The sequence below is a fragment of the Mustela nigripes genome, chromosome 10 (genome assembly GCF_022355385.1).
Source record: "Mustela nigripes isolate SB6536 chromosome 10, MUSNIG.SB6536, whole genome shotgun sequence".
Taxonomy (NCBI): domain Eukaryota; kingdom Metazoa; phylum Chordata; class Mammalia; order Carnivora; family Mustelidae; genus Mustela; species Mustela nigripes.
In genome coordinates this window covers 10480705-10508480 of record NC_081566.1, presented here as the reverse complement: position 1 = coordinate 10508480, position 27776 = coordinate 10480705, and the positions used below count along the sequence as shown (strand labels likewise).

Below are 27776 nucleotides of genomic sequence, written 5' to 3'. Positions count from 1 at the left end.
CTAGAAACTTCACACACATGGAATCCTATGATATGTGGTCTTGTCTGGTTTCTTTCGCTTAGGCTGTTTTTGACATTTGTCCCTGATGCAGCGTGTGTCCGTTCTTTGTTCCTTTTATGGCAGAACAATATTGCATTATATGGCTCAGTCGTATCGGATTTACCCACTCATTAGTCAATTATTTGGGCTTCCACCTTTGGGGGACTATATTGAATAATACCAAAATGAACATTGACATATAAGTCCTTAAGGGGGGACGTTTCCATTCCTCCTGAATGGATTCCTGGTAATGGTCCTTTCAGGCAGCTCTCCCAAAAGCAGAGACCGGGTAGCCCCAGCCTGCTCATCACCCATCCCCATTCTCTGGAATCCATGAATCTGTTGTGTATGTTACATCTCTATGGATGTGCCTGTTTTGGACATTTCAGTAAACAGAATCAAACAATATACAGCAGAATAACATCTGCTGGCCCATTTTCCAAAGTGGCTCCACCATTTTGCATTTTCCCCAACAGTGTGTGAAAGTTCCAGTCTCTCCACATCCTCACCAGCACCAGCTGTCACAGCCCTAGTCTAGTGGGTGTGAGGGGCAACTTGCTATGGTTCTGATTTGCGTTTACCTAATGACTAATGGTGTTGAACATCTTTTCTTGTGTTTATTAACCATTTGTTTATCTTCTTGGAAATGAAATGGCATTCTTCTATTCTTCTAGGAGGAGAAATGTCTATTCACTTCCATTGTTCATTTCAACTGGGTTATTTGTGTTCTGTGTAACTTTTTAAGAAGTCACCAAAATGTTTTCCAAAGTGCTTGGACCATTTGACTTCCCTGAACGGAGTATGGGAGTTCCAGTTCCTCTGTATCTGTGCCAAGGCACACAAAATAATATTGTCAGTTTCCTTTGATTCCAGCCCTTCTAGTGGGTAGAAAGTGGTAGAGTAAAACACTTCCCCAATGACTATTTTGAGCATTTCTTCAGGTACTGACTTGCCATTTATATTTTTTTTCTGAAATAATGTCAAGTATTATGCCCATTGTTCATAAGTTCCTGCCTTACTATTACTGAGTTGTAAGAGTTCTTTATATAAGTTGGTTTGGGGTCTTAGATGTATACCTGCAGATTATTTACCGCAATCTGTAGCTTGGTTTTATTCTTTGTATCTTTTGTAGAGGACATACTTTTTTAATTTTTAGGAATTCTGGTTTGTCATTTTTTACTTCTATGGATCATGTTTTTAGTGTCATATTCTTAAGAAATCTTTGCCTAACACAAGGTCATGGAGATTTTCTCCTTATCTTTTTTTTAAAAGTTGTATATTTGTATGTTTTATATTGAGATTGATAATTTATTTTAAGTTAATGAACTTATAATGGACCTTTATGTAAGGTATGAAGTTCAGGTCAAAGTTCATTTTTTTCCCCTACAGATGATTGAAAAAACACATTGTTTTTGTGTCTTTGTCCAAAATACATTGGTCATGTCTGTGTAGCTCTCTTTTTGAAATATCTGTTGTTTCATTTATCTATATGTCTCTTTGCCAATACCACACTTGTTCAATTACTACAGATTTATAGTAAATCTTAAAATTGGGTTGAGTCCTCTTCTTTTATTTTTTTTCAAAATTGTTCAGACTCTTAAGGTGTCTTCAAATTGCCTTATTCATTTTAGAGCCAGCCTGTCTCTATCTATAGTTGTCCTGTTGGGATTTTTATTACAACTATAGATTTTTTTATTACACTAATTTTTATTGCACTGTGGATCAGTTTGAGGAGAATCAACAACTTTACCACACTCACCTTTGCTTTTGAAGAATAGTTTAAGTATAGATTTCTTGGTGGACAGCTTGCTTCTTTCAACATTGTTACTCTTTTTTCTTTTGACTCCATGGTTTCTGATGAGAAGTCCGCTGTCTGCCTGTATGTGGTGAGGTATTTTTGGTTTCGTTTTGTTGTTGTTGTTTTTTCTCCTTTCAATATTTTCTCTTTAATTTTGAACAGTTTAACTATGATGTGTCTGGGTAGATTCTCTTTGCATTTATTTTACTTGGAGATAGTGGAGCCTCTTGGGATCTATGGGCTAATATTTTTTATTTGTTAATTTTAAATTTGTATTAGTTAAATTTTGTGTTCATTAAATTTGGGAAAGTTTTGGACATAATTGCATCCATTTTCCCTAACTCTCTCTTCTCTTGTTTCAGGATATACCTGACTTCTTCTTATAGCTATTTGAGTGTTCTGTTTTTCTTCAGTTATTTTTCTTCTCTGTTCTATAGATTCGATATTTCATATATTTCACTGATCTGGCTTCCAATTTACTGATTATTTCAGTTGACTTAACCTGAGTCCCTCCAATGAACTTTTCATTTTAACTCTAGAATTTGCATTTGGTTCTTCTTTACAGGTTTTACTTCTCTATCAACACTGGCTCCCATCGCCTTTTTAAAAAAACTGTTTACCTTTAAATGAAATGAAATCAGAGGGAGACAAATCATAAGAGACTCTTAATCTCAAGAAGCAAACTGAGGGTTGCTGGAGGTGGAGGTAGATGGGGCGGCTAGGGGATGGGCACTGGGGAGGGCGTGGGCTTCCTTGTTACAGACTCACTTTCTCACGATGCTGTATCTCAGCAGTGCCAACTTTTATGCCCCAATAGAATTTGTTTTTTTAATCACCAAAGAAGAAGGAATAGTTCTGCTTCCCAGCACCACATTCCAGCACCTCCCAACACCTGTGCTCTGGGAACTTAAAACTTCTTCAAGACGTATGGGCTCTTGAGTAGCTGGCATCTGTATCAGCTGATTTCAGTAAAAGTGCCAGTCATGCTTCTGGAACACATGTCAACAACAGCACTTGTAGTATTGTTAGATACAGACACACAACTTGGTAAGATTATTGATGGCAAACTGTATTTCATCTATTTAAAACTAGATTATGCAGCTTTTTTATGAGTTTTTAATTTTTTGTGAGTATCATTTTTCCCTCCAAACAAGGGTAGGATATGTCTATTTTTTAAACCACAGTGTTCCCTTCTTTATTCAACGTTCAGTCTTTGGAGATCATTCAATTTCTAGATTACCTGTTAACTTAATTGTTCCTTACACACTGGCTTTGTACCTAGAAGTTAAAACAGCATTAATCAGGTTTTAAGACTTTTTATTGTTAAATATATCATACATTCCAAAGGGTATATAATCACGCATGAGCTGTTTAAAGAATTATAAAGGAAATATGCGTGTAACTGCTTCATGGTCTTCCTGGGTAGAGAAGCACTTGAGGGTACGTGAATCCTGTTTTCTTTACTGTTGACAGGTCTGCTGTGATCATTGTATATTTTTATTTTTACCATATTTTTAACTCCCACAAAACCACTGTTTCATTTGTCAGTATTCGTAGGTTTGCCGATATTCAGCGTTCTCTTTGTTCTTTATTCCTGCTTGTACCTTCGATGTTCCATCTTGGCTCACTTGGCTTCTTCCAAAAGTACACCCTTTAGAAACCCCTTTTGTTCAGATCTACTAGTGACAAGTTCTCAGTTTTTCTTTTTCCAAAAATGTCTCTATTTCATCTTTTTTTTAATTAAGACTTTATTTATTTATTTTTAATTTCTGCATAGCAGAATTGAAGGTACAGAGAGTTCGCATATATTTCCTACCCCGACACATGCACAGCCTCTGGCTTTCTCCACACACCCCCCTGCCCCAGAGCAGGACATTCGTTACAACACTGACGCGTGATTATCACCAGAGTCCATAGTTTACATTAGGGGTTGCTCTCAGTGTCATGCATCTTTTGAATGTGGACAAATGTATAATGACATGTGCATCATTATGGTTTCATATGTTTTCACTCCCCTAAACATCCTTTGAACACCACCTGTTCATCCCTCCCTTGCACCTCCCAGAAGTCACTGATCTTTTTTTTTCTCCATAGTTTTACATTTTCTGGAATGTCATGCCTTTGAAATATAGCCAGTGTAGATTGGCTTCTTTCCCTTAGTAATACGCATCTAGAGCTGTTCATGTCTTCTCATGGCTTAACAGACCATTTGTTTTCTGTACCGGATAATATTCCATTGTCTGGATGGACCACAATTTGTTTATCCATTCATGTACTGAAGGACATCTTGGTTACTTCCAAGTTTTGGCAGTTATGAGTAAAGCTGCTCTAAGTTTATATGTGTGTTTGTGTGGATATAAGATGTCAACCCCTTTGGGTAAATACCAAGGAGCATGATTCCTAGATCGTATGGTTTACTTTATTTAGTATGTCTAGTTTTATAAGAAACCACCAAACTGTCTTCCAAAGTGGCGGCACCATTTCGCATCCCCAGCAGCACGGAAGGGGAGTTCCCGTTGTTCCACATCCTCAGCAACATCTGGTAGTGTGTGTGCTCTGGATTTGGGTCCTACGGGATGTGTACTGGTATCTCGTTGTTTTCATGTGTATTTCCCCATGACATCTAACGGAAGCCTGTTTTCATGTGCCTATTTGCCATCTGTATCTCTCCTTTGGTGAGATGTCTGGTCTCGTCTTTGGCCCATTTTCCTAGCTTTTCATTATTATTGCTGAGTTTTAAGAGTTCTTTGTATATTTAGGATAACAATCCTTCATCAGATGTGTCTTTTGTAAATATTTTTTCTCAGTCTATGGCTTACATTTCCTTTATCTTGACAGTGTCTTTTTACAGAGCCCAAGCTTTCAGTTTTCCAGCTTATCTGTTATTTCTCTCATGGATCATGTCTTCAGGTTGTATCTAAAAAGGCATCATTGGGATGTCATAGTGGCTCAGTCAGTTAAGTGTCTGTCTTCAGCTCAGGTCATGATCCTGGGGTCCTGGGATTGAGCACCACATTGCTCAGCAGGAAGCTTGCTTCTCCCTCTGCCCCTCCCCCTGCTTATGCATGCTCTTGCTCTCTGTGTCAAATAAATAAATAAATAATCTTAAAAATAATTTTTTTTAAAACATCACCATACCTAGGACTAATCTAGGCTTTCTGTTGGGTTTCACAGTTTGTGTTTTACATTTAGATCTATGATCTATTTTGAGTTCATTTTTTATGAAGGGCATAACACCTGGGTCTGCATTCATTTTTATTTTGTTTTTGTTTTTGTTTTTTTGCGCTGGATGTTCAGGTGCTTCAGCACCATTTGTTGAAAACACCTGACTTTGCTCCATTGTGTTACCCTTGCTCCCTCATCAAAGATCAGTCAGCTGTGCATGTGTGGAACTTTCAGAGCTCAGAGCTCCCTGTTCTGTGCCCTTGATCTGCTTGTTCTTTTGTCAATACCGCACCCTCTTGATTACTGCAGCTTTAGAGTAAGTCTTGAAGTTCGGTGTATTGATTCCTCCAACTTTGTTCTCCTCCAGTGTCATGTTGGGTATTCTGGGTCTTTTTGCCTCCATGTAAACTTAGAATCAGTTTACTGATATCTGCAAAATAACTTTCTGGGACTTTGATTGGAATTGCATTGAATCCATAGACCACGTTTGGAAAAAGTGACATCTTGACAATATTGAGTCTTCTTATCAACACATAGAATACTTCTCCATTTATTTATTTCTTGGATTTCGTTCATCAAAGATTTGTAGTTATCCTTATATAGAGCTTGTACATATTTCGTTAGATATGTACCTCAGTATTTTGGTTTTGGGGGGTACTAATGTCTCATTCTTTTTTTAATGGTTTATTGAACTATAATTCATAGAGGGGCACCTAGGTGGCTCAGTGAGTTAAGCGTCTGCCTTCCGCTCTGGTCATGATCTCAGGGTCCTGGGACCGAGCCCCGTATCAGGCTCTCCACTCAGCTGGGGGTTTGCTTCTCCCTCTGCCCATCCCCCCGCTCATGCTCTCTCTTTGTCAAATAAATAAAATCTTTTAAAAAAGAAATATAATTCATAGAACCATACAATTTACCCATCAAATCATACAATTCATTATATTCAAAGATATGTGCAGCCATTGCCACATTCAATTTTAGAACCTTTTCTTCACCTCAAAAAGCAACCCTGAACCCTTTAGCTGTATGCTCAGATTAATGAAAGATATTTTTGAGGATATAGAATACTAGACTAGGAATATTTTGTGCTGGGCACATTGAAGATATTATTCTACTGGCTTCTGGCTTCTTTTGGCTTTACTGTGACTCTTTGTAGTCTGTCTCCGGAAATCGGACGAAGGGAGGATTCTGTTCGACCCTGTGATGTTAGGTAGACACTGGACTTGCTCTTATGCCCCCCAAGCTTAGAAAAACAAACAATCAAACAAAAAAAACCCAAAAAAGAGGAAGCCAGAGGGACCAGCATACGAGCATACCGTAGTTGCCCCATTCTGCTTACTTCTCAGGGGTCCCTCTTCACTTAGATTTTGGCCTGACAATTCTATACTATCTTGCCAGCATTTTATTACATTTTAAAATATCTTTTTGTAGTTCAGTCATGCTGGCCAGCCTCTTTGAAATACTTCAAAGTATTGTTAAATATTTCACACCCTGAAAAAGAGGACTACAAGGCACAATATGGGCAAAAGCCAGATACAGGACAGCCCAGTCCCCGTGGTTAGCATTATAGGAAACTATTTGCATACAGCAAAGTACCACCTGCCTGGCTGGAGGATTCTGAGCAGTCCTTAGCACCGTCCTACAGGCAGCGCCAGCTCTGAGCAGCACCATTGACATCTCGCTGGCGCTGGCCAAACTGCTCAGGTCCCAGGCTGCTCGTGAGCGGGTCTGGCAAGTGGGAGAGAACATGGTGCACGAGCCCATCATTACACAGAAATAACTGAACATAATGTGCAAATTACACTTTTCTAAAGATAAGTTGAAAACACAAACTTCCAGGTTCAAAATCCAACCCCATCTGCAACAGAAGCATTTCCTTAGCAAGGCAGCCCGTGCCCCTCGTCAGTGTCCTCTCAACTACCCCGGTCCCGCCAGGCTGCTCTGCATTGCTACCCATTCAGCTTGCATTAAAAAAAAAAAAAAAACAAAAAAACAGGAAAACACACAGCTGATCCAAGTGGGCCCTTTGGCCATTGGAAAGAAGTTCTTTTATGCTATTGGGACACTTTTTTTAAACTTTGCAATAAAATCAGGTGATTTTTCCCTATTGTTAATTTCAGTGTGGATGTAAGTGTGTCACGTCTAATTACCATACGTTCACTAGCCCTGGGGACTTAATGATACTAGCTTGTGTTTATATTTGGCTGTGAATATTTCTAAATGTTCTCCCATCTCTTGTCTTAGGTTTCTTGTGATGTGAGGGGGTCAGTCAGGTAATTACTTGGTAGAAACAGGACTTCAGCCTAAATATCCCAATTCCTTCATTCGAATTTATCTACTATAAAACCTCTGTTTCTGAGCCTGAATTACATAAATATTTAAAATAAAAAAGCTCTTGTGTTCTTCTCTGATTTAGAGATTCTTCGTAACAATAGGTAATGTACCAACAACTATAAATTGTTAAACTTCTGCCTTTTGGGTGCAGGACCTCTATTTAGTGGAAATTAAGAGGAGTCAAAATGTAATCTTTGCATAAGGCGATGATTCTGCTTACTCATTTTGTGGGGTAAATGAAACCCAAGAATAATCTAATTGCAGTGAGACAAAATCTCATTGTAAGGTTATAAAATGCTATGGTAATATGTGGTGGAATTATAACAGGCACATGCATTTTATTTTCTCATACTCAAGGGGTAGGTGCTGGGGGTGTGGGGCAGATCCCCTTGCCAGTGATGGGGGCCCGACAACACATATCACAGATAAAACAGGAGGTGAGGATTCAATTGAGGCAAGAATACAGGACCATCCTTTCTTGGAAACAGGTGAGCATTCATGGCTCTGATCTTCCTGTAGCCAGCAAGGCAGGCAGTGGAGGTGATGGAGGACTGAGGATTCGGTGTGCCTGTTGCGGAAGAGCACATCTCCAGACTAACTGTGGGATTAATTAAGGTCATGGTAAGAAATAGTTCTTGTTTTAAAGCAATTTCTAGTACAGTATATACTGGTATGTCTTTTCTTTCTTTGGTTTCATTTCCCAAAGTTAAGATCTTTGTGGGTTTTTTTCTTAAGGTTTTATTTATTTAAGACAGAGAGACACACAGCAAGAGAGGGTGCACAAGCAGGCAGAGTGGGAGAGGGAGAAGCAGGCTCTCCACTGAGCAGAGAGCCCAATGCAGGGCTGGATCCCAGGACCCTGTGATCATGACCCGAGCCAAAGGCAGATGCTTAACAACTGAGCCACCCAGGTGCCCCTCTTTTTTCTTTTTTTTTTTTTTTAAACTAACAACAAAAGTATATCATATTACTAATGAAGCTACCCTACCACAAAGGCATGAGTAACTTTCATACAGCAGCTGGTTTAACTTAAGCTGCGAGGAACATCACATGACTCCATCTGCCTTTCAGGCTTCCTTGGCCCAGTCCCTCATGAGTTTCCATGTCATTTCTATATGAGGCTTAGAAATCATTAAAAATCCAAAATTTTGTGAAACATGAGGCAGTTATCTGCCAGAGTCCATAATTCCCCAAAGTGAAAAAGTAAAACTCAGTGTCCTGTTTTTCTTGCTATGAAAAATTTCAAGCATACACAAAAATAAAATATGATGAACCTTCTTATATCCATCATCCAGATTCAGTAATTTAAAATTTTGCAGCACTTATTTTATCCCCCTCCCCACTTTGTGTTGAATTATTTTATTCTATTTTGTACTTCTTAGCATTTCTGAATCTGTTAATTGCTATCTTTTATTACTTTTGGAAATTCTCAGCCATTATAGCTTCATATATTTCTTTGACCCCATTCCCTTTCTAAATCTAATTTGAAATTTGGGTTAACATATATGAGATCCCCAGGTCCTTTTCATTGCCTCTCTGTGTTTTGCAACTGATACATTCTTTTGACCTGCCTTCCAGTTTACTAATTCTTTCTTTGGCTGTGTTGCATCTGATGTCAAGCTATTGAGTTCTTGACTCTGGTTTTCTATTTTTCAGTTCCAGACATTTCACTGGTTATTTTTTATTTTATTTCTGATTTTCTGCTAAAGTTCTTTTCTATTATTTAAGTTCTCAAACATACTTTTTACATTTAAAGACCTGACTTTGAGTACCCATAGGTCTATTTCATTGTCCATGGTTTTTTTTCCCTTTGGTTTTCAGACAGTGCTTTGCTTTCCGTATGCCCGGTTAAATAATTTTACCGAGTGCCCTGCAGTTGGAGGACGTTAGAAAGGTAATTTTAGGTTCAGGATGACATTCTGCTTCAAAGAGAATTTACTTTTGCTTTGGGTAGTTTGTAGGAACACGTCACCTTAATCCCTTCAAGGTGTGAAGGATTGGGTCTGTGAGGGCTGGTCTCTTTCTGGTTTACCACTACTACTGTAGCCTTTGGGGGCCACAGATGAAAGCCAAGGATGTTTACCAGGGCTCCTTTCCATCCTTGTTGCACCCTGAGCTCTTTTCTGTATGTCCGTTTCTGAGATGGTCAAAACCTCTGCTCAGCTCTTGAGCCCATCTGCCTTTCGAGTCTGCAAAGGGGAAGGTGGCAGCAAATGTACGAATCACCGTCTTGAGCTTCTGTTCTTTCTGCAGTTTTGACTCTTCCAGATCCCTTTGCCTCAGTGGCCTGTAATATCTCCAATTATTTTGTAAATTTTGTCTGACTTTTCTTGTTTTTACCAAGGGGTTTGATGTGAAATAAACTAATCCAACATTGCTGGAGGGAGAAATTCTGCCGAAGAAATTTAAATCAGATCTCAGACATGACATCATTTTATCCATTCATACATTAGCTGGCATCTCGGAAAAATGCGGACATTTCCTTACATGCCGACACTGCCTTTTCAGGTTCAGATTTCCTAGATTTCCCAGAGATGTCTTTTAATGATTGTTTTGTTTGAGGTCAGATGCACAAGGGCTGTATGTGACATCTGGTGGTTGTATCTTTTGAGTCTCTCTTAATCTAGAGTGGTCTCCTCTGCTGCCATCTTTCTCTTTTCATGCCACTGACCTGTTGAACTTGCGCATCAAAGTCCTGTAGAATTTCCCATATCTCAGATTCAGCTGGTTGCTTCTTTTTGATCCTCTATCACTTGTTTTTCCCATGAAATGAAATTTAACTGCGTGGGCTTGATTAAATTCAGTTTTGTTTGTTTAGATAGTACAGAGTGATTCCTGTTGCATGATATCAGAGAGCACCCGAGGTCTGAATCTTACACTGTAAGGATGCTAACAGTGGTTGGTGGGTTCTGATGGTAACAACATAATCCATCCATTATAAAACTCTCCATCATTCTTTGATCTGTTTGGTTACTCTGAAGTACAGTTTATAGAGACAAGTTGAGCTCTTCTTTTAATTTCAGTCATGTCTTTGACATCAGTTCTAAAAAAATCATCCCGAACAATCAATGTTTTTTTTCCTGCTTTCAATGCCAAAGCTGCTCCCTGTAGTGAAGCAGTGTGATTGGTAATTACATCATGTAGGGAAACCTCAGCGGGGCCGACAGGGCAGGTCCTGCCACTACCCGAGAGCCTTGAGCTTGAGGCATTCCTCTTTCGAGACTCGTAGCCTCCTCGCAGAGTAGGGCAGCAAAATGCAGGTGTTTATGGGTCTTAGTCAAAGCTAGCGTGTGTGCTATTTTGCTCTGCTTATTTAAGCACATTCCTTCCTAGGCACTTACTCGCCACAGAAAATAAAGGCAGTTTTTCTGTCCTGGGCTCAGCATTCTGGAGTGCGTGATCGCTAGCATCGTACCCACGGAAAGGGAATATATAGCACCCAACAAGTAGGCCCGTGGAATGATTTTGTTCCTGTGTTCTATGCTTGCATTTCTGTAGCTGGCATTTCTGTTCCTGGGTCCTGCAGTCAGCTCCAGCTCTGCCGGAGCCCGACAAGCCTCTAGACCCTGCCTCATCAGCTCTATCAGATATTTCTCTTCTGTCCTGTTCACACTGTCCTGCCTGTAGTGCCTCTTCTCAGATTTTCTTTGTCTCCCATTCTGATGAAAATAATCACAGCCCCATTCAGGGGTGCCCAGCTGCAGACGAGCAGAAGTCCAAACTTCGGCTTTGCATTTCTGTCTCTGTGTGGCCTGGCCTGAGGGTGGTGTCCTGTCCCACCTTGTGTTCTGTCTCCTGACTGTCACTTGAGTTGCCCGTGTCCTCCCATGCCCCACGTGCCTGTCCTGGGAACCCATGGCCCCTTCCGGTCAGGACCACCTCAGGCTGTGTGGCTCCAGAAAGGCTCCCCTGGTCACCAAGGGCTCTCCTGCTTCTGGAGCCCCATGTCTGTGCCACAGCAGCCCTCGCACTCCTCTCCGTGTCATAATTTTATCTGCCTCACTTCTGCAGCTAGACTGGGTCCCATCCAGGGCAGGGATTCTCCTGGGACTTCTCATTCCTTACTACCCTGGGCTCAGAACACGGCCTCTCATAGGCCCCCCTGCTCCATCCTACTCAGATTCCGGCCTTGGTCCCTGCACTCCTAGGCACCCCCTTAGTCTTTGACTAAGACCCATTGACTAAGACCCAATGGTCTGAGCCATTTCTGGGTCAGACTCTTCACTGGCCTTCCTTTTTGGCGGAGCCATGATTGAAGACAGCTGGCAGGCCCTCCTCTGTCCTCATCACGGTCACCCATGTGTCCTCGCTGGGGACCTTCTCCCAGCAGGAGGGAGCTTCCCCGGGGTTGCTCTGGGGGCAACTCCAGCAAGTAATCGTGATTGTTATTCCAGATGGCAGCTGGGAGGCTTCCAGAAACAATTCGGGCACACGGTCAGCGCTCGCCGGAGCCGTGACCCTGCTCCATAAATATTTATGTGGAAGCCCCCACTGGCAGAGGCGTCCCCTCATCCGCTCCCGACTGAACTTCACTTTGTTTTTTTCTTTAATATCTTTAGGCAGCCAGAGCAGGTATCTGTGAGGGCATAATTACGCGCCACTTTCTCTCCCGGCACAGAACCAAGGGTTTTTCTCTCCTTCTGCTAACCGACATGACAGACATCCATTTAGTGGCATGATTTTTAGTATAAAATTACTTCTTGGCCTTTAAATTTAATTATTCCATATTCATAGCAATAAAATAAAATCCCAAATCCAGGTGTGCTTTTTGAGGAAAGCGTCCGGGGCAATTACCTCCTGATAATGGTGTTCTGTGCTGAAGCCTTTTGTCTGCGGCTCTTAGAATCTCTTCCACACAAGTAGATAATGATGTTCATCTTGTCCGGGGTGAGGGGTGAAGTGACTGATCTCCTGGCCCACTTGAGAGATGAAGAAAAATCCAGGACCCAGGTGTCGCCTTTGTCTCTTTCCTCCCCTCGCTTCACAGCTCTTTCAAAGCAGCATGGCCGACCTCCCCTCGACTGAAATACCTCCTCTCAAGGACTGCTTCCCACTTTCTGAAGAGCACGAACGAAAGGAGTTTCTGTGTCACCTTTCGTGTGGGGAAGAGTTGAGGTTCGGGGAGAGGCAGCCGCGAGGAGACTGTGTCCACTTACCAGAGGAGATGTGTCTCCTGGTGACTCGCCCTCCTGTCCGTCACACAGTGGAGCTTCACTGTGTGTCCACGAGTTCACAAGTGAGAAGCCCTCAGAGCAGAGCTCGGCACACGGCGAGCCCCATGTGAGTCACGACTCTTAGGGCAGAACCTGTCGTCTCTGGACACACAGCATTGGAGCATGTGCCCTTGCTCATGCAAGCAGTGTGAACGGGCTTCCCTGTTCCCGCCCAGCCAGGCTGGTCCCAACCCTTGGAGGCCAGTTTATATCCTGTTTCCTTCCTCCAGGAAACCATCCTGGTCCAGCCAACTGCCAGTCGCCTCTCTCTCATCAGAACTCCTGCATGATTCTCTCCGTGTAATTCACTTGGTGAGCTGAGCGTGGCCATGCACTCAGGCCTCGTTTGGGCACAAAACGATGCCCTCTCCTGTCCCATTTTCTAACTGTGGAATGGATGTTTGTCTTGTGTCTGGTGGGCTGGTTGGGCCTTGAGGGGAAAGTTCATAGCTAGACATCCCCTGGCCCCAGGAACAATCCCGAACATACAGAGGAGTTCGGTAGACTAAGCTAGATGTTGTGGGGGCTGAGTGAACATTTTATTGAATCTGATAGGATATATTCTTGTTGAATCACACGGAGGTTATATCAGGTCTAGAGCATAGCCCTGAGGTTTTCATTCCTTGCTCTACTTATAACACTCTCTTCTATTCTGTTATGTGGGGAAGAGGTCAAGCTTTTATTGAGCGCCACCTGCATGCAGGACAGCATGGAGAACACAGATAGGGGGCCGGAATAAAAGCTCCGTAATGTAGTGAGATGATAAATAAATACACAGGACCTGTACGAAAGATGGGCCACGATGAACTCCAAGGGCTTGGTGGTTAAAAGGAGGGCATGGTGGCATCTCAGTGGGATCTCCATGGGGCGTCGTGAACACTTAATTTGTCGACTGAATATGTACTGAGTGGCCATCTTCTGTTCCAGAGCTGTTCTAGGTGCTGGAACCTCATAGGCAAGGCTGGAGGATAAGCTCAGCACCTGATCTCTCCACGTGTCCCCACCCGCTCCCCGAGAGAAACGCAGAGATCCACCCTTGTCTCCCTTCTCTCGTGTTGATTAGGGAGACTTTCCAGGCCCGTGATTTCCTTCCTGACACAAAGGACACCGTCCCGTCCTGACTACCCAGCTGACCCTCTCAGTAGCTCCCGAACACCCCCAGCCAGGGTCTGCCCCCGACCCTTTCATGGTCTCCTGACTGGACACTGGCCACAAAGATGAGAGCTGCTGACATGGTTTACCCTTCGGTTTCTTCCAGGATTTTCTTCCCTGGAAGCCATCCCGTCCGAGGGGTGCAGGTAATGAAAGTCGGCAAACTACAGTTGCACCAAGGCATGTTCCCCCAGGCGATGAAGAACCTCAGACTGGTGAGTGTGTCAGGACCGTGTGTCCTTCTGTGGGGTGTACTGGGTCCACCGGTCACTAGGCTGCGTCCCTGTGACTTGTAGTGACTCTATGTACATGTACACACAAACACATGCCCATCATTGTTCAACATAACGACCAGCTCTGAGAAAATCTGATTTGGGATGTTTGTGGATTTCTGCGGTCTAAATGCGTGCACCGTGGCTGATCTCAAACTACCCATGGAAAATCGACCAGCTCCTAAAATTCATGACAATGTAACAGTCAGGTCTTAATAACGGGCACGAACTGACCTTCGGGACATCACTACACCTGTGCCCTACTCCAGGGGAGCAGGTCACCCTTCCCCATGCCGCCCCCACCCACCCCCACAGACCATAGTCCCTAATCTCCACCTGAGTCTCAGGCCAGCCTCCTGACCACCCCCGCCCAGAGCCCACCTTTGCAGCCCATACCCCCTTCTAGCCTCCCCTCCCTCTCCCCATGGCCAGCATACACTGAGCCGTGCCCTGCTGCCCAGGACACCTTGAACTTGATCACACTTGGGTCTTTACCAAGACATTTTCTCTACCATAAACGCTCTTCCACCCACCCCCGGGGCCTGGCAGGTTTTCACCCTGTACTCCTGCCAGTGTGCCGACGCTGCCCGCAGAGCACTGGTCACACACAACAGGCCCGGCTCACAGGGGCTGCAGGCTCAGTTCCAAACCGCTGCCATGAAGCTAGTGTCACAGTTAAGAGAGGCTAGTGAAGTTTTCGGCTTCCCAGCGTCTATGGAAATTATGTTTATATGATATGTCTCGTCTATGAAGTGTGTCACAGAATTATGTTGAAAGAAAAATATATACGTAATTTAAAAATACTTTATTGCTTAAGAATGCTAACTGTTGTCTGAGCTTTCGGGGAGTCATAATATTTTTGTTGCTGGTGGCTGCTGACTGGTCAGGGTAGTGGGCGCTGAAGGTTGGGGTGGCCGTGGCAATTTCTTAAAATCAGACCACAACGAAGTTTGGCTCATCGATGGACGCTTCCTTACGTGAGGGATTTCTCTGGAGCATGCGATGCTGCTTGGTAGCATGGGACCCGTGGGAGAAATTCTCCCAGAGCTGGAGTCAGTCCTCTCAAACCCTGCTGCTGTCTTATCAACTTAGTTTATGGGATATTCCGAACCTTGGTTGTCGTTTCAACGGTCTTCACGGCATCTCCAGCAGAAGTACATTCCATCGACGAAACCACTTGCCTTGCGCCTCCATGAGAGGCCGCTTCATCCGTTCGGTTCCATCGTGAGGTTGCAGCCCGTCCGTCCCGTCCTCGGGCTCCGCTCCTGATGCTCGTTCTCCTGCGCTTTCCTCCCCTTCTGCAGTGACTTCCTTCCCTGAAGTCTTGAACCCCTCAGAGTCCTCCCTGAGGGTTGCAGTCAACTGCCTCCAAACCCCTGTGAATGTTGATATTTTGACGACTTCCCATGAATCACGGGTGTTCATAATGGCATCTAGAGTAGATGAAACAGAAAGGTGAATCCTTTCCAGAAGGCTTTTGATTTACGTTGCCCAGATCCGTCAGAGGAATCACGCTCTGTGGCAGCTGTAGCCAAATGAAATGTAGTTCTTCAGTATTAAGACTTGAAAGTGCAAATTATTTCATGATCCATGGGCTTAGATGGATGTTGTGTTAGTGGTCATGAAAACAGGCCTAATCTCATTGCCCAGCTCCGTCAGAGCTCTTGGGTGCCCAGGTCCATTATCAAGAGGCCGGAATCTTTTGAAAGGAATCCTTTTTTCCCTTAAGTAGTAGGTCAGAGCTTAAAGTCACCAGCTGCCTTAGTGCCTGAGAGTCAGCCTGTCCCTTGAAGGTTTCAAGCCAGGCATTGACGTCTATTCTGTAGCTGTGAAAGTTCTAGATGACCTCTTCTTCCAGTATAAGGCCATTTTGTCTCTATTGAAAGCCTAATGCTCAGTGCAGCCATCTTCATTTATTATCTTGGCTGGATCTTATGGATAACTAGCTCCGTAAGTTAGGTTAGGCTTTGGCTTGAGGGAATGTCGTGGCTGTTTGATCTTCCATCCAGACCGCTGAAACGTCCTCCATAGCAGGCTGTTTCACTTTCTTACCATTTGTGTGTTCACAGGAATAACACTTGTAACCTTCAAGAACTTTCCCTTTGCGTTCACAGCTTGCCTCACTGTTCGGTGCCTCCGCCGCCATCCCCTCTGCCTCAGTGTAGACACAGCTTCCTCACTCGCCTTAATAATTTCTGGCTTTCGATCTAATCTTCCTTTCACCTGGACACACAGCGGCTGTTAGAAGGGTATTAATTGGCCTGATTTCAGTATCATGTCTCAGGGAACAGGGAGGCCCGAGGAGGGGTGGTGGTGAGTGGCCAGTGGTGGAGCAGTCAGAACACACACCATGTCTATTATGTACATATTTATTATATGTGTCTTATATGGGCTTGGGCCATAGTGCCCCAAAACAACTACTGTGGTAACATCAAAGATCACAGATAGAGGCACCTGGGTGGCTCAGTCGGTTAAGCCTCTGCCTTCCGCTCAGGTCAGGACCCCAGGGTCCTGGAATCGAGCCCGCATCAGGCTCCTTGCTCAGCGGGAAGCCTGCTTCTCCCTCTCCCAGTCCCCCGCTTGTGTTCCCTCTCTCACTATCTCTCTCTCTCTCTCTCTCTGTCAAATAAATAGATAAATAAATAAAATCTTTAAAAAAAAAAAACATAGATCACCGTAACAAATATAATAATGACCAAATAGTTGAACCATCACGAGAATCACCAAAATGTGACACAGAGACACAAAGTGCACCAATGCTGTTAGAAAAATGGTGCCCGTAGACCTGCTTGACACGGGGTTGCCATGAGCCTTCTTTTTTTTTTTTTTTTTAAAAGCTCGGTATCTGGAAAGCACAGTAACACAGTAAGACGCGGTATCCCATAGTAGGGACACCTGACGCCCAGGAGACCGGGAGGTCTTTGCAGTTGTCTTGGTGACTGGTTCAGTGCTGTACAAAGACCTGACAGGAGGAGGTGTTCCCTGTGGGAGGAAGGCGGGGAGGAGTCAGAGCGGTACATGCGCTGGGAGCGCTAAGCGCCGAGAAACTGGGAGAACTGGGTCTGTGTTGGAATACAAGAAAGATGTTTATTTTCACCCTCTTCGTGAGCCTCCACGCCCCTGGGCTCTCTGCTGCCCCCGCCTTCCTACCCCTGCCGAGCTCCCTCCCACTCAAACCGTAGCTTCCAGATGGAGAGCTGGTGTCCTCACGGGGTCCAGGTGTTGGCGGGTCCCAGGAGACCCAATGTGTGAGGCTTCACACGGAGCCCCTGATACTTGAACAGGACCCCCTGGGCCACGGGGCCCTCGTCTGCAGAAGCGCTGCAGTGCAGAGATCCAAGCCGGCCCTCAGGTTGCTCGGGGAAGGCCCGGGGCTGGCTGGTCCCATGATAGGGGCAGCTACCCACGTGTGGAGGAGAAAAATCACAAATGCCTCAAAGACCCTTAAAAATGAAATTCCCTAGTGCTGGTTTTTTGCCTTTTTTTTTTTTTTTTTAATGATAGCCATGTTCCCTTTCCTGATCTTTTGTTGACATAAGCCTGTGGTCACCAGGAAGAACACTGAGATTCCTGAAAGCACACGGCTCGTCCTGTTCTTACCTTGTCCGACGGCTCTTCCCAGACGGGGAGGAACGCCTCGCCATCTCTCGCAGTCTTCGGGAAAACGTCCCTTTACTGGCCTGGCTAGTAGCTGGCCTCTAGTTGAATCCGTGAGGCAGAAGATACTTCCTGGGAGGGTCAGCCGTGAGAACGTTTTGACAAAAGTAATATGGGGGAAATGTCTCAAGTGCATCGTGTATCCAACCCAGGGTCACCTGCAATTTGTTTCATTAGAGCTCAAATTAATCCTTTCTATTTCTGTAGGACTAGAAAACACTAATACTGCTCATATGTAGGAGTGCCCGGGGGCTCAGTCCATTAAGGGTCCCGACTCTCGGTTTCGTCGGCTCAGGTCGTGATCTCAGGGTCCTGAGATCGCGGCCTGCGTCAGGTCGGGGCAAAGTCTGCTCCAGATTCTCTCTCCCTCTCTGCCCTTTTCCCCTCTTTCTCTAAAATAAATAAATAAACCTTTTAAAAAATTACTGCTCCTTACTTCTCTGGTTCCCACGACAGATGAGGTGACTGGGGCAGATGGTTTTGTTCCCTTTTGAAAGATGAAGGAGCTGGAGCGTGGAGACATTCTAGAGTCTGTCCAAAGTCATCCTTTGGGTGAGGCAGAGCCAGGACTAGTTTATTCCATTTAATTCAAATTAATTCAATTTAATGTGTGGATTAAATTCTTTCTTTGTCCTTCCAGTGCAGTGGGGGAGGCAGACATGCAAACAGGACATTAAAGCGCAGCTGGAATCCCAGGCTCTGTGCTCTCCCTGCACACTGGCCCGGTTAGGCAGATGGACTCGCTGGTGAGACTGAGCGTGCAGAAATCCCTGCAGGTCTGCTGAGTCCCTGATGTCAGCTGAGTGGAGAGTTAGGTCACCTCATTCCTTGCGTGAGGCATTATCGCCTCTGTGTGCACACAACTCTTGGAAGAAGCATCAGCTGCAAAGGCAGGAAGGCAGACAGATACCTGGAAGAGGATTTACAGGATCACGTGGGCTGGGTGGATGCTGAAGCCATCCTCGCCTGCCTCACGGCCCTCTTTCTGCCCCTCTGCCTCCCCCCGGGCCCATTCCATGCTGCCTTCTTCACGTTCTTCTAGCGATGTTACCTCACCTCCAGAAGCTTCCTTTGTTAACTCTTTTAGCACCTCCTCCTCCTGGTACCAAAGGGAGGGCCCAGCATGGACCCTGACTACTGCCAATGGAAGATTCTCCGAGCAGCATCTGCCAGGTTGCCCCGAGGCCTGGGGTTAAAGCGTGGCCTGACCCCACGCGTCCTGTTTGGCTCTGGAAGTCGCTGAGGCTCTTGCCACGTTTTGATTATCAACCGAAATGCCCGTCCATGTTGCCCGGTGGGGAGAGCCCTCAGGTTTAGAGTGACAAGGGTCACGCGAGAGTCCCATGACTCTGAATCCCTCTGAATAGAATTTTCTTTCTTTTACAATGAAGATAATCCCTACCCAGTAGAGTGGTTTGGAGAAGCAAATGAGGTAGCGTGTGAGGGGGTTTTGCCAAGGCCCAAGGATTCTGAGACTCTAAAGGATTTCTCTTGTTCTAGGAATCATTGTTCTGATGGTTTTTCCACCCTCTGGTCCCTTCCACACTTGGGTTTGTAGTTTGGGGTGATACGGCGTGTCCCCTGTTGAACAATTATGTTCTGTAACGGCTTCCCAGCGTTTCACATGGCTTGTTCTCTCTCTCCTGGCTCCACCTAACAGATACACGTGCCCCAGACACAGCAAAATCTACTAAGCCCGTGCTTGAATGAATGGAGTTTTTAATGAATGGAGATCTTTAAAAAGCTCTTCCCTGGTCCTGTCCTTTCGGCTAATACGTAAATGTAATATGTCTATGGCTGGTGGACAGATCCTGGCTAGACCTTAGCTGAGCATGACTAGCAGAGCGAGGCTTCGATCGCGCTCGTTCCAGTGTGTGGCGAGGGTTTTCTCATCCAACAAGCAGTCCTGGGACACCAGCTAGGTGTGCTGTAATTCCGTTCAGTTTTGATACCTTCCACTCAGAGATAGCATCAGATGCCACAAGTTAAGGGCTAATAATAATAATAATAATAATAGGAATAATGGCACTGTCTGGGGACGCAGCTTCCACCCTCTCTCAGAGCTTACCAGTCTAACCAGATCTCCACGTGTTCACCAACCTGGAAGCTCTTTAAACCCCAAACCTTTAAGGTTTTCATAGAGGCTCCATTAGTACCCAGGTATGATTGATTAAGTCATTTGCTGTTGGGGATTGATTCGGCCTCTAACTCCTCTTTGTTCCTCAGAGGTCAATCACGTGGTTGGTTTTCCTAGTAACCAAACCCATTCCGCCAGGTGCTTTCCGAGTTATTAACATAACAAGAGACACTTTTATTGCTTGCTGCACTTAGGAACTTCCAAGGGTTCTAGAAGCTCTGTGTCAGAAACTAGGATGAAGACCAAAGATACATCTGTCTTGTTACAAATTATGATGTCAAACAGAGGGCCAGGCGGGACATGGCCATCATCACATACAGGGCCAGGCAGGGCATGACCACTGCTTTGCAAGCCCACAGGACCTGGGAGCCTAAGAGCAGGCTGGTTTCATCCTGCAGAAAGCCTCTCTTCCTGAGTTTTCTTAGGGCTCAGGTATTCCGAGAGGGAAAAGGGAAGATCTGTTCTCTGCCTTTTGATACTGATGTTTTCTTAGATATTCTTTACTAGAGACTCTGAAAATAATAGGATGAAAAAACTTGAAAAGGGTTTCAAAGGCTGATTTTGGAGCAGGAGTGAGAAAGGCTTCAGAAGCAGAAATTGGTTGCAGATCCCATTAGGCCAGCCTCCTCCGGGGAAGGGATCCACTTAGCCCACCGCTGGCTTGGTTTAGCCTCTCATCTCCACTGGGCTCTGCTGAAATGCTTCTGACTGCTGCCACAGGCCAGTCCTGGGGTCCCTGTGCAGTGTTTCTCTCCTCCTTTCTCTAATCTGTTTTCATTCCTTTCCATTCATTTCTTGGAAGAATTTTGTTAGCCACTAACTTGACTTCTTGGAGCTCGTGGGCAACCCTCTTGGTCTGGGCTGTCTCATCAGTGAACCTGTTTGTTTCCTGGGAGCTCTGGCTGCTGACTCCCTCACCCTGGGCTAAGCTGGCCAAGCTGAAGCAGCTTGGAAAACACCAGACTTCTTCCCCTTCGGTAATCATTTTTTATTTAGATGTAAATTGTTTACATTACACTGCCATGTTCCTTTCCCTTTTCATTTCATTTTGATGACGCATTTTACATTTTGAGGATCTTTTTTAGCTTTTGTTGGGCCTGAGCAGGGGGCGCAGGCCACAAGCCCTGGACGTTTCTCTCATTCTCACAGAGCTGTTAGCTACTCAGACACATCCAGGGAAAGCTCAAAGCACAACCATATGGGTCTCTTTCTACTCCAGCTTACCCCCTAAATTTAAGGCCCCCCAAATGGCTGATTTAAAACATACGGTTCTGTGATTCCCATTCCTTCATCTGCTACAATGATTCTTAACCTCTTTGATCACATGCTTATTTTTGAATCGGATAAGAGCCACTGACTCACTGGAGAAAAATGTACATACACCCAACACTGGGTAGGGATGGGGGATTCAGGGACTCCCTAAAGCCCCTCCTTGGACTCTGGAAGTCCCCCTGGCCTCTGGATTAAACAGCTTTCTTCTAAATGTGTAATATCACACCGCAGCCTGGGAGCAGGTGGGGTGGAGAGAGGAAGGACAGAATACAGCAGGGCGTGTTGCACCATAATCATCAGGCATGTCTCGTAAGAGTTATTTGAATGCCCCAGACTCTGATACATATGAATGCCCCCTACGAATCTCCAAATAGAGAATATTAGTATCAAGTATGTTTCTGAACCAAAAAAGAAGTTAAGTAACAGAACGGTCAGTAAAATGAAAGCATAGTGATTATGTCCTATTAAAGGAAACAAACAGAAATTTACCTGCCGGAAAGTGGAAGCCCAGTACGAGTAAGAAGCCAAATGGGGGATCTGGACTTTTATCTCCACCTGGCATAAAAGGTATTTTCTCCCGATTATTGCCTCTTCCTTCTCCTACTGGGGTACTGTCAGAGAAAGCCAGCTAAAACAGGAGGTTTAAGTAAAATTCAGAATCTCAACCAAATATACAGAATGTCCAGATTTCAACTGCAAATCACTTGTCTTACCAAGAACCAGGAAGATCTCAATCTTAATGGGCAGCGCGGGGCGGGGGGGGGGGGGGTTGGGGGCGGAGAGAATCCACAGATCCTGACAGAGGTTTTAAAGCAGCCATTACAAAAATGCTTCAGTGAGCAATTATGAACACCCTCCAAACAAATGAAAAAAATAAGAAAGTCTCCGTAATAAGATAGAAAATATAAAGAGGATGTAGGAGCTCGGGTCATGATCCCGGTCCTGGGGTCGAGTCCTGAGTCAGGCTCTCTGCTCAGCGGCAAGTCTGCTTCTCCCTCTTCTCTCTCTCTCACCTCTCTCGCGCTCTCTCTCAAATAATTTTTTTAAAAATCTTTGAAAAAAAGAAAATATAAAGAAGATACAAATAGAAATTTAAGAATTGGTAAATACAGTTACCAAAGTAAACAGACTGGTGCTTTACAACAGAATGGAGAGGTCCGAGGAATGAGTTAGTGAACTTGAAGATAGAACAATAGAAGTAGGTCCTCAATCTTGTAAAACAGAGGAAATGACTGAATAAAAGGTAAAATGGAACAGAATTCCAGGGACCCATGGGACCAGTAACAAAGATGCAACATTGGGAGCCCCAGAAGGAAGAAAAAAGAAGGCAAGAGGAAAGAGTACATGAAGAGATAATGGTGGAAGCATTCGAATTGGAAAGAAAGAAACAAAATTATCTCTGTTCACAGAGAACATGATACTATATGGAGAAACCTCTAAACATTCCACAAAAATAACCCATTAAAACTAACAAATTCAACAAAGTAGCAGGATATAAAATCAACATGCAAAAGTCGGTTGTGTTCTTATATGACAATCCAGAAAGGAAATTAAGGAAACATTTCCATTTATAATAGCATTTAATAGAATAAAATACTTGAGAATTAACAATGGAGGTGACAGGATTATATACTGAAAACTATAAAACATTGCTGAAAAAATTGAAGACCTAAGTAAGTAACATTCTTTGTTTTTGATTGGAGGACTGAACATTGTTAGATGCCAGTATTACTCAAGGCCATTCATAGAATGAGTGCAACCTCTATCAAAATCCCAATGATTTTTTTCCCTAGGAATAGAAAACTCTATTCTAAAATTCATGTGAAACTTCAGAGACCGCCAAGAGACAAAACAGTCTTGAAAAAGAAGAAAAAAGTGGAAGGTTCACACCTCCTGATTTCAAAATTTACTACAAAGCTTACAGTAATCAGAAGAATGTGATACCAGCAAAATGATGGCCATATAGACCAATGGAAAAGGATAGTTAGCCCAGAAGCAAATTGTCACATGTATGTTCAAGTGATTTTTGACCAGAGTACCAAGACCACTTAATGGGAAAAGGACCATCTCTTCATCAAATGATGTTGGGAAAACTGGATATCCATGTGCAGAAGAATGAAGTTGGGTCCCTGCTAATACTGTTTTTAAAAAGTAATTCAAGGGACGCCTGGGTGGCTCAGTTGGTTGGGCAGCTGCCTTCGGTTCAGGTCATGATCCCAGCGACCTGGGATCGAGTCCCACATCGGGCTACTTGCTCGGCGGGGAGCCTGCTTCTCCCTCTGCCTCTGCCTGCCATTCTGTCTGCCTGTGCTCGCTCTCTCCCCCTCTCTCTCTCTGATAAATAAATAAAATCTTTTTTTTAAAAAAAAGGTAATTCAAAATGGAGCAAATACCTAAATATAAAAACGGAAACTATAAGACTCTTAGAGGAACACATAGAGGAAAAATTTCATGAAATTGGATTTAGCAGTTTCTTGTATATGACACCCAAGGCACAGGCAACCAAAGACAAAATGAACAAACTGGAGGGCTTCGGAATTTAAAAGTTTTATGCATGAAAGGGCACAATCAACAGCAACCCACAGAATAAGACATTTGTCCAAATCATGTATCTAATAAGGGATTGATATCCAAAGAAACAGCCCAATTAAAAAGTGGGCAAAGGGGGCGCCTGGGTGGCTCAGTCACCTGAGTGACTCTTGACTTCGGCTCAGGTTGTGATCTCAGGGTCATGAGATTGAGCCCAATGTCGGGCTCCGTACTCGGTGTGGGATCTGCTTGGGATTCTCTCTCCCTCTCCCCCTGCCCCTCCCCATGATCACTCTAAATAAATAGATAAATAAGTAAATATTTTAAAAGTGGGCAAGGACTCAATGAGACATTTCTTCAAAGAAGATAGATGGCCAAAAAAACAGATGAAAAGATGCTTCTCCAAAAAAGAAAAAATTTATGGTAGCTCTCAAAAAAAAAAAAAATTATAAAACCCTCCACCCAATAGTAGCAGAATACATTCGAGTGCCTGCAGACCATATACGACCACATGCTGGGCCATAAATAAGTCTCAGGGAGGATAAAAGGATTCCGGGGGCCCAGAGTAAATGCTCTGACCACGTAGAATTAAATTAGAAATCAGTAACACGGTAATTGGAACAAAGCCAAATCCACTCCACTGTCTTCTTTCCGGGACTTGGTTTGCCCCTAGAATTAATCTAGTGCAGTCTCTTCCTTATTTAATTAAGGAAACTGAGGCACAGGGAGGTGACATGACTTCTTCAGGGTCTCTCAGATGCTTGATACATACTCATTGGATTGATTAGTTAAATCTGGCAACACAGAGCAGTCCTTTTATTACCAGTGGGAGGCTCAGTCCTGAGCTCACCACCTCTTTAACCCTCCGGAGGTCCCCTTGGGCTGTGCTGGTGCTTTTCTCCCCTGGACACCCAGTGCCTCACAGCTCCCTTGATCACAGACTGTCCTGCTCCAGTTCTTTCTCCTTCTTGTGCCAGAGCTCTTCCCCGGGGAAGGCCAAGTCTTACTCAGTAGAGCTGCTTAGACAATATTTAGTGAATGAATGGAGCCACGTTTTCAGTAAGTCTCGCCTCTGGTGGAGTGGGGATGAGTTGGGCAGACGGGTCCTTCCCGTGGATCCTAGTTATTGAAGGTGTAGATCAGAGAAAAGCCAGCAGGGGCGCTGCTGAGCTGAGGCGTGTCATCAAAGGTGCTGGACTCTTCTGCTGCCCATTGGAAAGAGCTCTTGTTCTGGAACTACTGGATGTGTTGCAGGTCCGGCTTCTTACATTTCCTACTTCGGATGCCTTAGACCAATTCCCCTCCCCTTCCCCTGCTCAGCTTTCAACCTGAGACGTGCAGAGTAAGAAAACTTGCCTTTTTTCCCTCTTGTAGTGTGATTCCAGAGGTTCTTATCAGGCATCCATTTCTTCTCCCTCTGATTTTATATCCATATTTAAATCATGCTTGGGGAAGTCATTTATTGGATTCCCTCAGGCTCAGGGTAGAGAGTATATGAGATCCTTGATAAGCTTAATATATTTGTATTAAAAATTAATAAGCAAGCTATTGTTTGCAGCATTAACTCATAATTTGATTTAATGTATTTAATATAAGACCACAATTTTAAAATTACTCAAAAAGATGTGATAAGACTGCCATCAGTCCTGGGACCCTGTCTTTATCCCGGAATGAACCACGCGATCACGCAGCAGACAGGGAGTGCTGCTGTCTCCTGGTTGACATTTCGAGGCAGTACCCGTGTAGCGGTCCCCTCGGAGGCTTCAGATGTGTCCTCGGCGGAAGATGATGTGGAGGCTCTTTTTAAATGCTACTATTGAAAAAAATAGAGTATAATGGGAAGAGATAAGCTTTTCCCAGTGTGAGCCGGCTTCAAGTTTCTGTTTCTCTAATCTGTTTTACATACTGCTGCAGGAGATGAAACCCAGATTGTCCTTTCTGGAGTGTACATGTGGGGAGGGGGGGTAGGAGGGTCTGAGCGAGGGGAGCCACAGAGCTACAGGAAACCATTGCTCTGCTTGGTCAGGGGTTTACTGTAACTTTATTTTGGAGGGAAAAGCCCTCTTCTTCTTCCCATTGAGCTGAAGGGTTGCGGCCCCCCATGGAGAGCCATGCCTACAGCCACGGGGCGCTCTCGCCCTGCATCACTGAGAACTGGTACCCCAGCTCACCTGTCCGCCCGCTTGACGCCCAAGACGAGGACCACATGTGCTCCCTCAGCAGGGCTGAGTTTCCACTCCCCTCCTGTCTCTTCACCCCCCGGAGTGACACGTCACTCACACACATGTGGAAGACGGTTGCTGCCAGGCTTTGCACAGTACCGAATCCTACTTCTTTCTTTGGTTTCTCTCCTGTTCTCTTCTGCTCCATCCATCACTTATAAAATGATCAAGTCTGCTTGTTAATTGTATCTATATTTAGTTTCACCTTCTAGATGAATGATGTCAGTGTTTTTTCAGTTTCTTCAAGTCGGTCCTCTCGCCCAGCTCTACCCTTTGGGTCCTCTCTGCTTCTCGCCCCCCCGTGGATAAAATCTACTAATCTTAGTGTCTCGGATCTTGTACGTTAACGCTCAGGGGTCACCCCCTGCCCCAGCCGTTGCTTCCAAGGCTGCATTCACCACCAAATAAAGAGAACACAGAGCACCATCAAAGCATCTTGACTAGGAGGACCCTGCGATCCCTCTGGGTGTCTCAGAAGCCACGTCTAGGTTTAGGGGAGTCCTGGGTTGAGTCCTGAAGAGTCCACGTTCACCCCGCACCAACCTCTCAGACCACACTGTGAGGGCTTTGGACACCATAGCCCTTGTGGCCCCTCTGTAAGGGAGCAGGTGTGGAGGCGTGGGAGTGAGGCTGGAGACCGCTGCGCACTTCCCCTTCCTGCCTGTGGCTCCGTAATTCCAGAAGCCTCCTGCAGAGGCTCAGGCTCTGTCTTGCTGTAAGACAAGCAGGAAAATTCTGGATCTGAAACAGTTTACTTCAGCTCTTGAGGAGGAGACCCGATGTCTAAAGTAGAAGAAAGTGAAACTTCTAACTGGAAAAAAAGGCGGGAAGGAAGGAAGATTGGAGACTGTACTATGTTTAAACACGTGCAAAGCAACCTCCCCTCGACAGAGCGCTAGGACAAAGACATTTGTCATTTGACGCCTGAGTCAAATGTACAGAACATCCGTGAGGGAAGGAACCTGGAGAAATATGGCCAGGAGCGCCCGGGAAGCTGGTGTGGGGGGCGGCGGTCCTGGGCAACAGGACCAGCCCACGATCCAGCAAGGGGGTCCCCAAGGCGGACAGGATGGAGGCGAGCTCTCCCAGGTCAGGCCTGACCTGTTTCCAGACTTCCTGTGTGTGAGGCCCGGTGGAGGGTTATTTTCCTTTATGCAAAGACGTTTGCAGGCTGCGCTTCCAGCCCATTCATCTTCCTCCGCCGGATCCCAGAGACGTTGGGCCCTCTGCTGAGTAGAAGGGAAGAGAACATCCAAGCGAGCTTTCAAGTAGGAGGATTTCCCACGAAGGACTCAAAGCAGCTCTCTGATCTCCGGCCATCTGCTTTCAAACAGCTCTGCGCCTCAGACCATCAGGTGTCTAGACCCTCTGAGCACCCAGAGTCGCGCCCCAGGTGGGAGGCGGGAGGCCATGAAACAGGGCCCATTTGTTCCCAGACTGGATCCAACGTTTGTTTTTGATCTCCTGTCCCGAGGGACCTCATGGAGCGGGCTGCCTGCAGGGTGGCGAACCACGCCCCCCCCCCCCCCCCCTGCCTCGGATGTCCTTGCCGACACCGTACACCCACGGGACTGACCCACTCGAGTTCATCCGAACCTTCAGGGTTTGCCAGCTGGGATGTCCCCAGGGTTTGGGCCTGCCTGTCTGCAGGTCACATCTGGACTCCATGCACGCTGCTGCTCTCTGCTAGGCGGAGAGCAGAGCCTGAGCTGGCCCAGCTTCCTCTCCCTTTCTCTCTTCTCTCTCTCTCAGCAGCTACAGCCAGACCCTCTGCCTGCCTGTTTGCCTTCCGTCCAGCCTACAGAGGACTTTTTTAAAGAGGCAGGAGAAAGGCAAGGGAAGCAGTCCTGGGTCTGACCACTTAGCTGCCCTGGGTTTCCTCCCTGCAGAATGCAGGGCTCTGAGATGTGACCATGTGGCTTTCCAGCTCCGCCGTCTCTGGCTGCAAAGCTCTTCCTACCCAGGAGTCCCTAGGAATTGAGCTTAAGC

The 27776-nt window shown here is 45.2% G+C and overlaps 1 protein-coding gene across 4 annotated transcripts in view; it reads left to right on the top strand.

Moving 5' to 3' along the window:
* The window catches only part of SMYD3 (SET and MYND domain containing 3), a 769649-nt gene that overhangs the window by 673397 nt on the left and 68476 nt on the right, over window positions 1-27776 (top strand). For all 4 annotated transcript variants that reach the window (XM_059412565.1, XM_059412567.1, XM_059412568.1 and 1 more), the window contains one exon: window positions 13805-13913. In XM_059412565.1, coding sequence (XP_059268548.1) covers window positions 13805-13913 — 109 coding nt within the window. The remainder of the gene's footprint in view (window positions 1-13804; window positions 13914-27776) is intronic.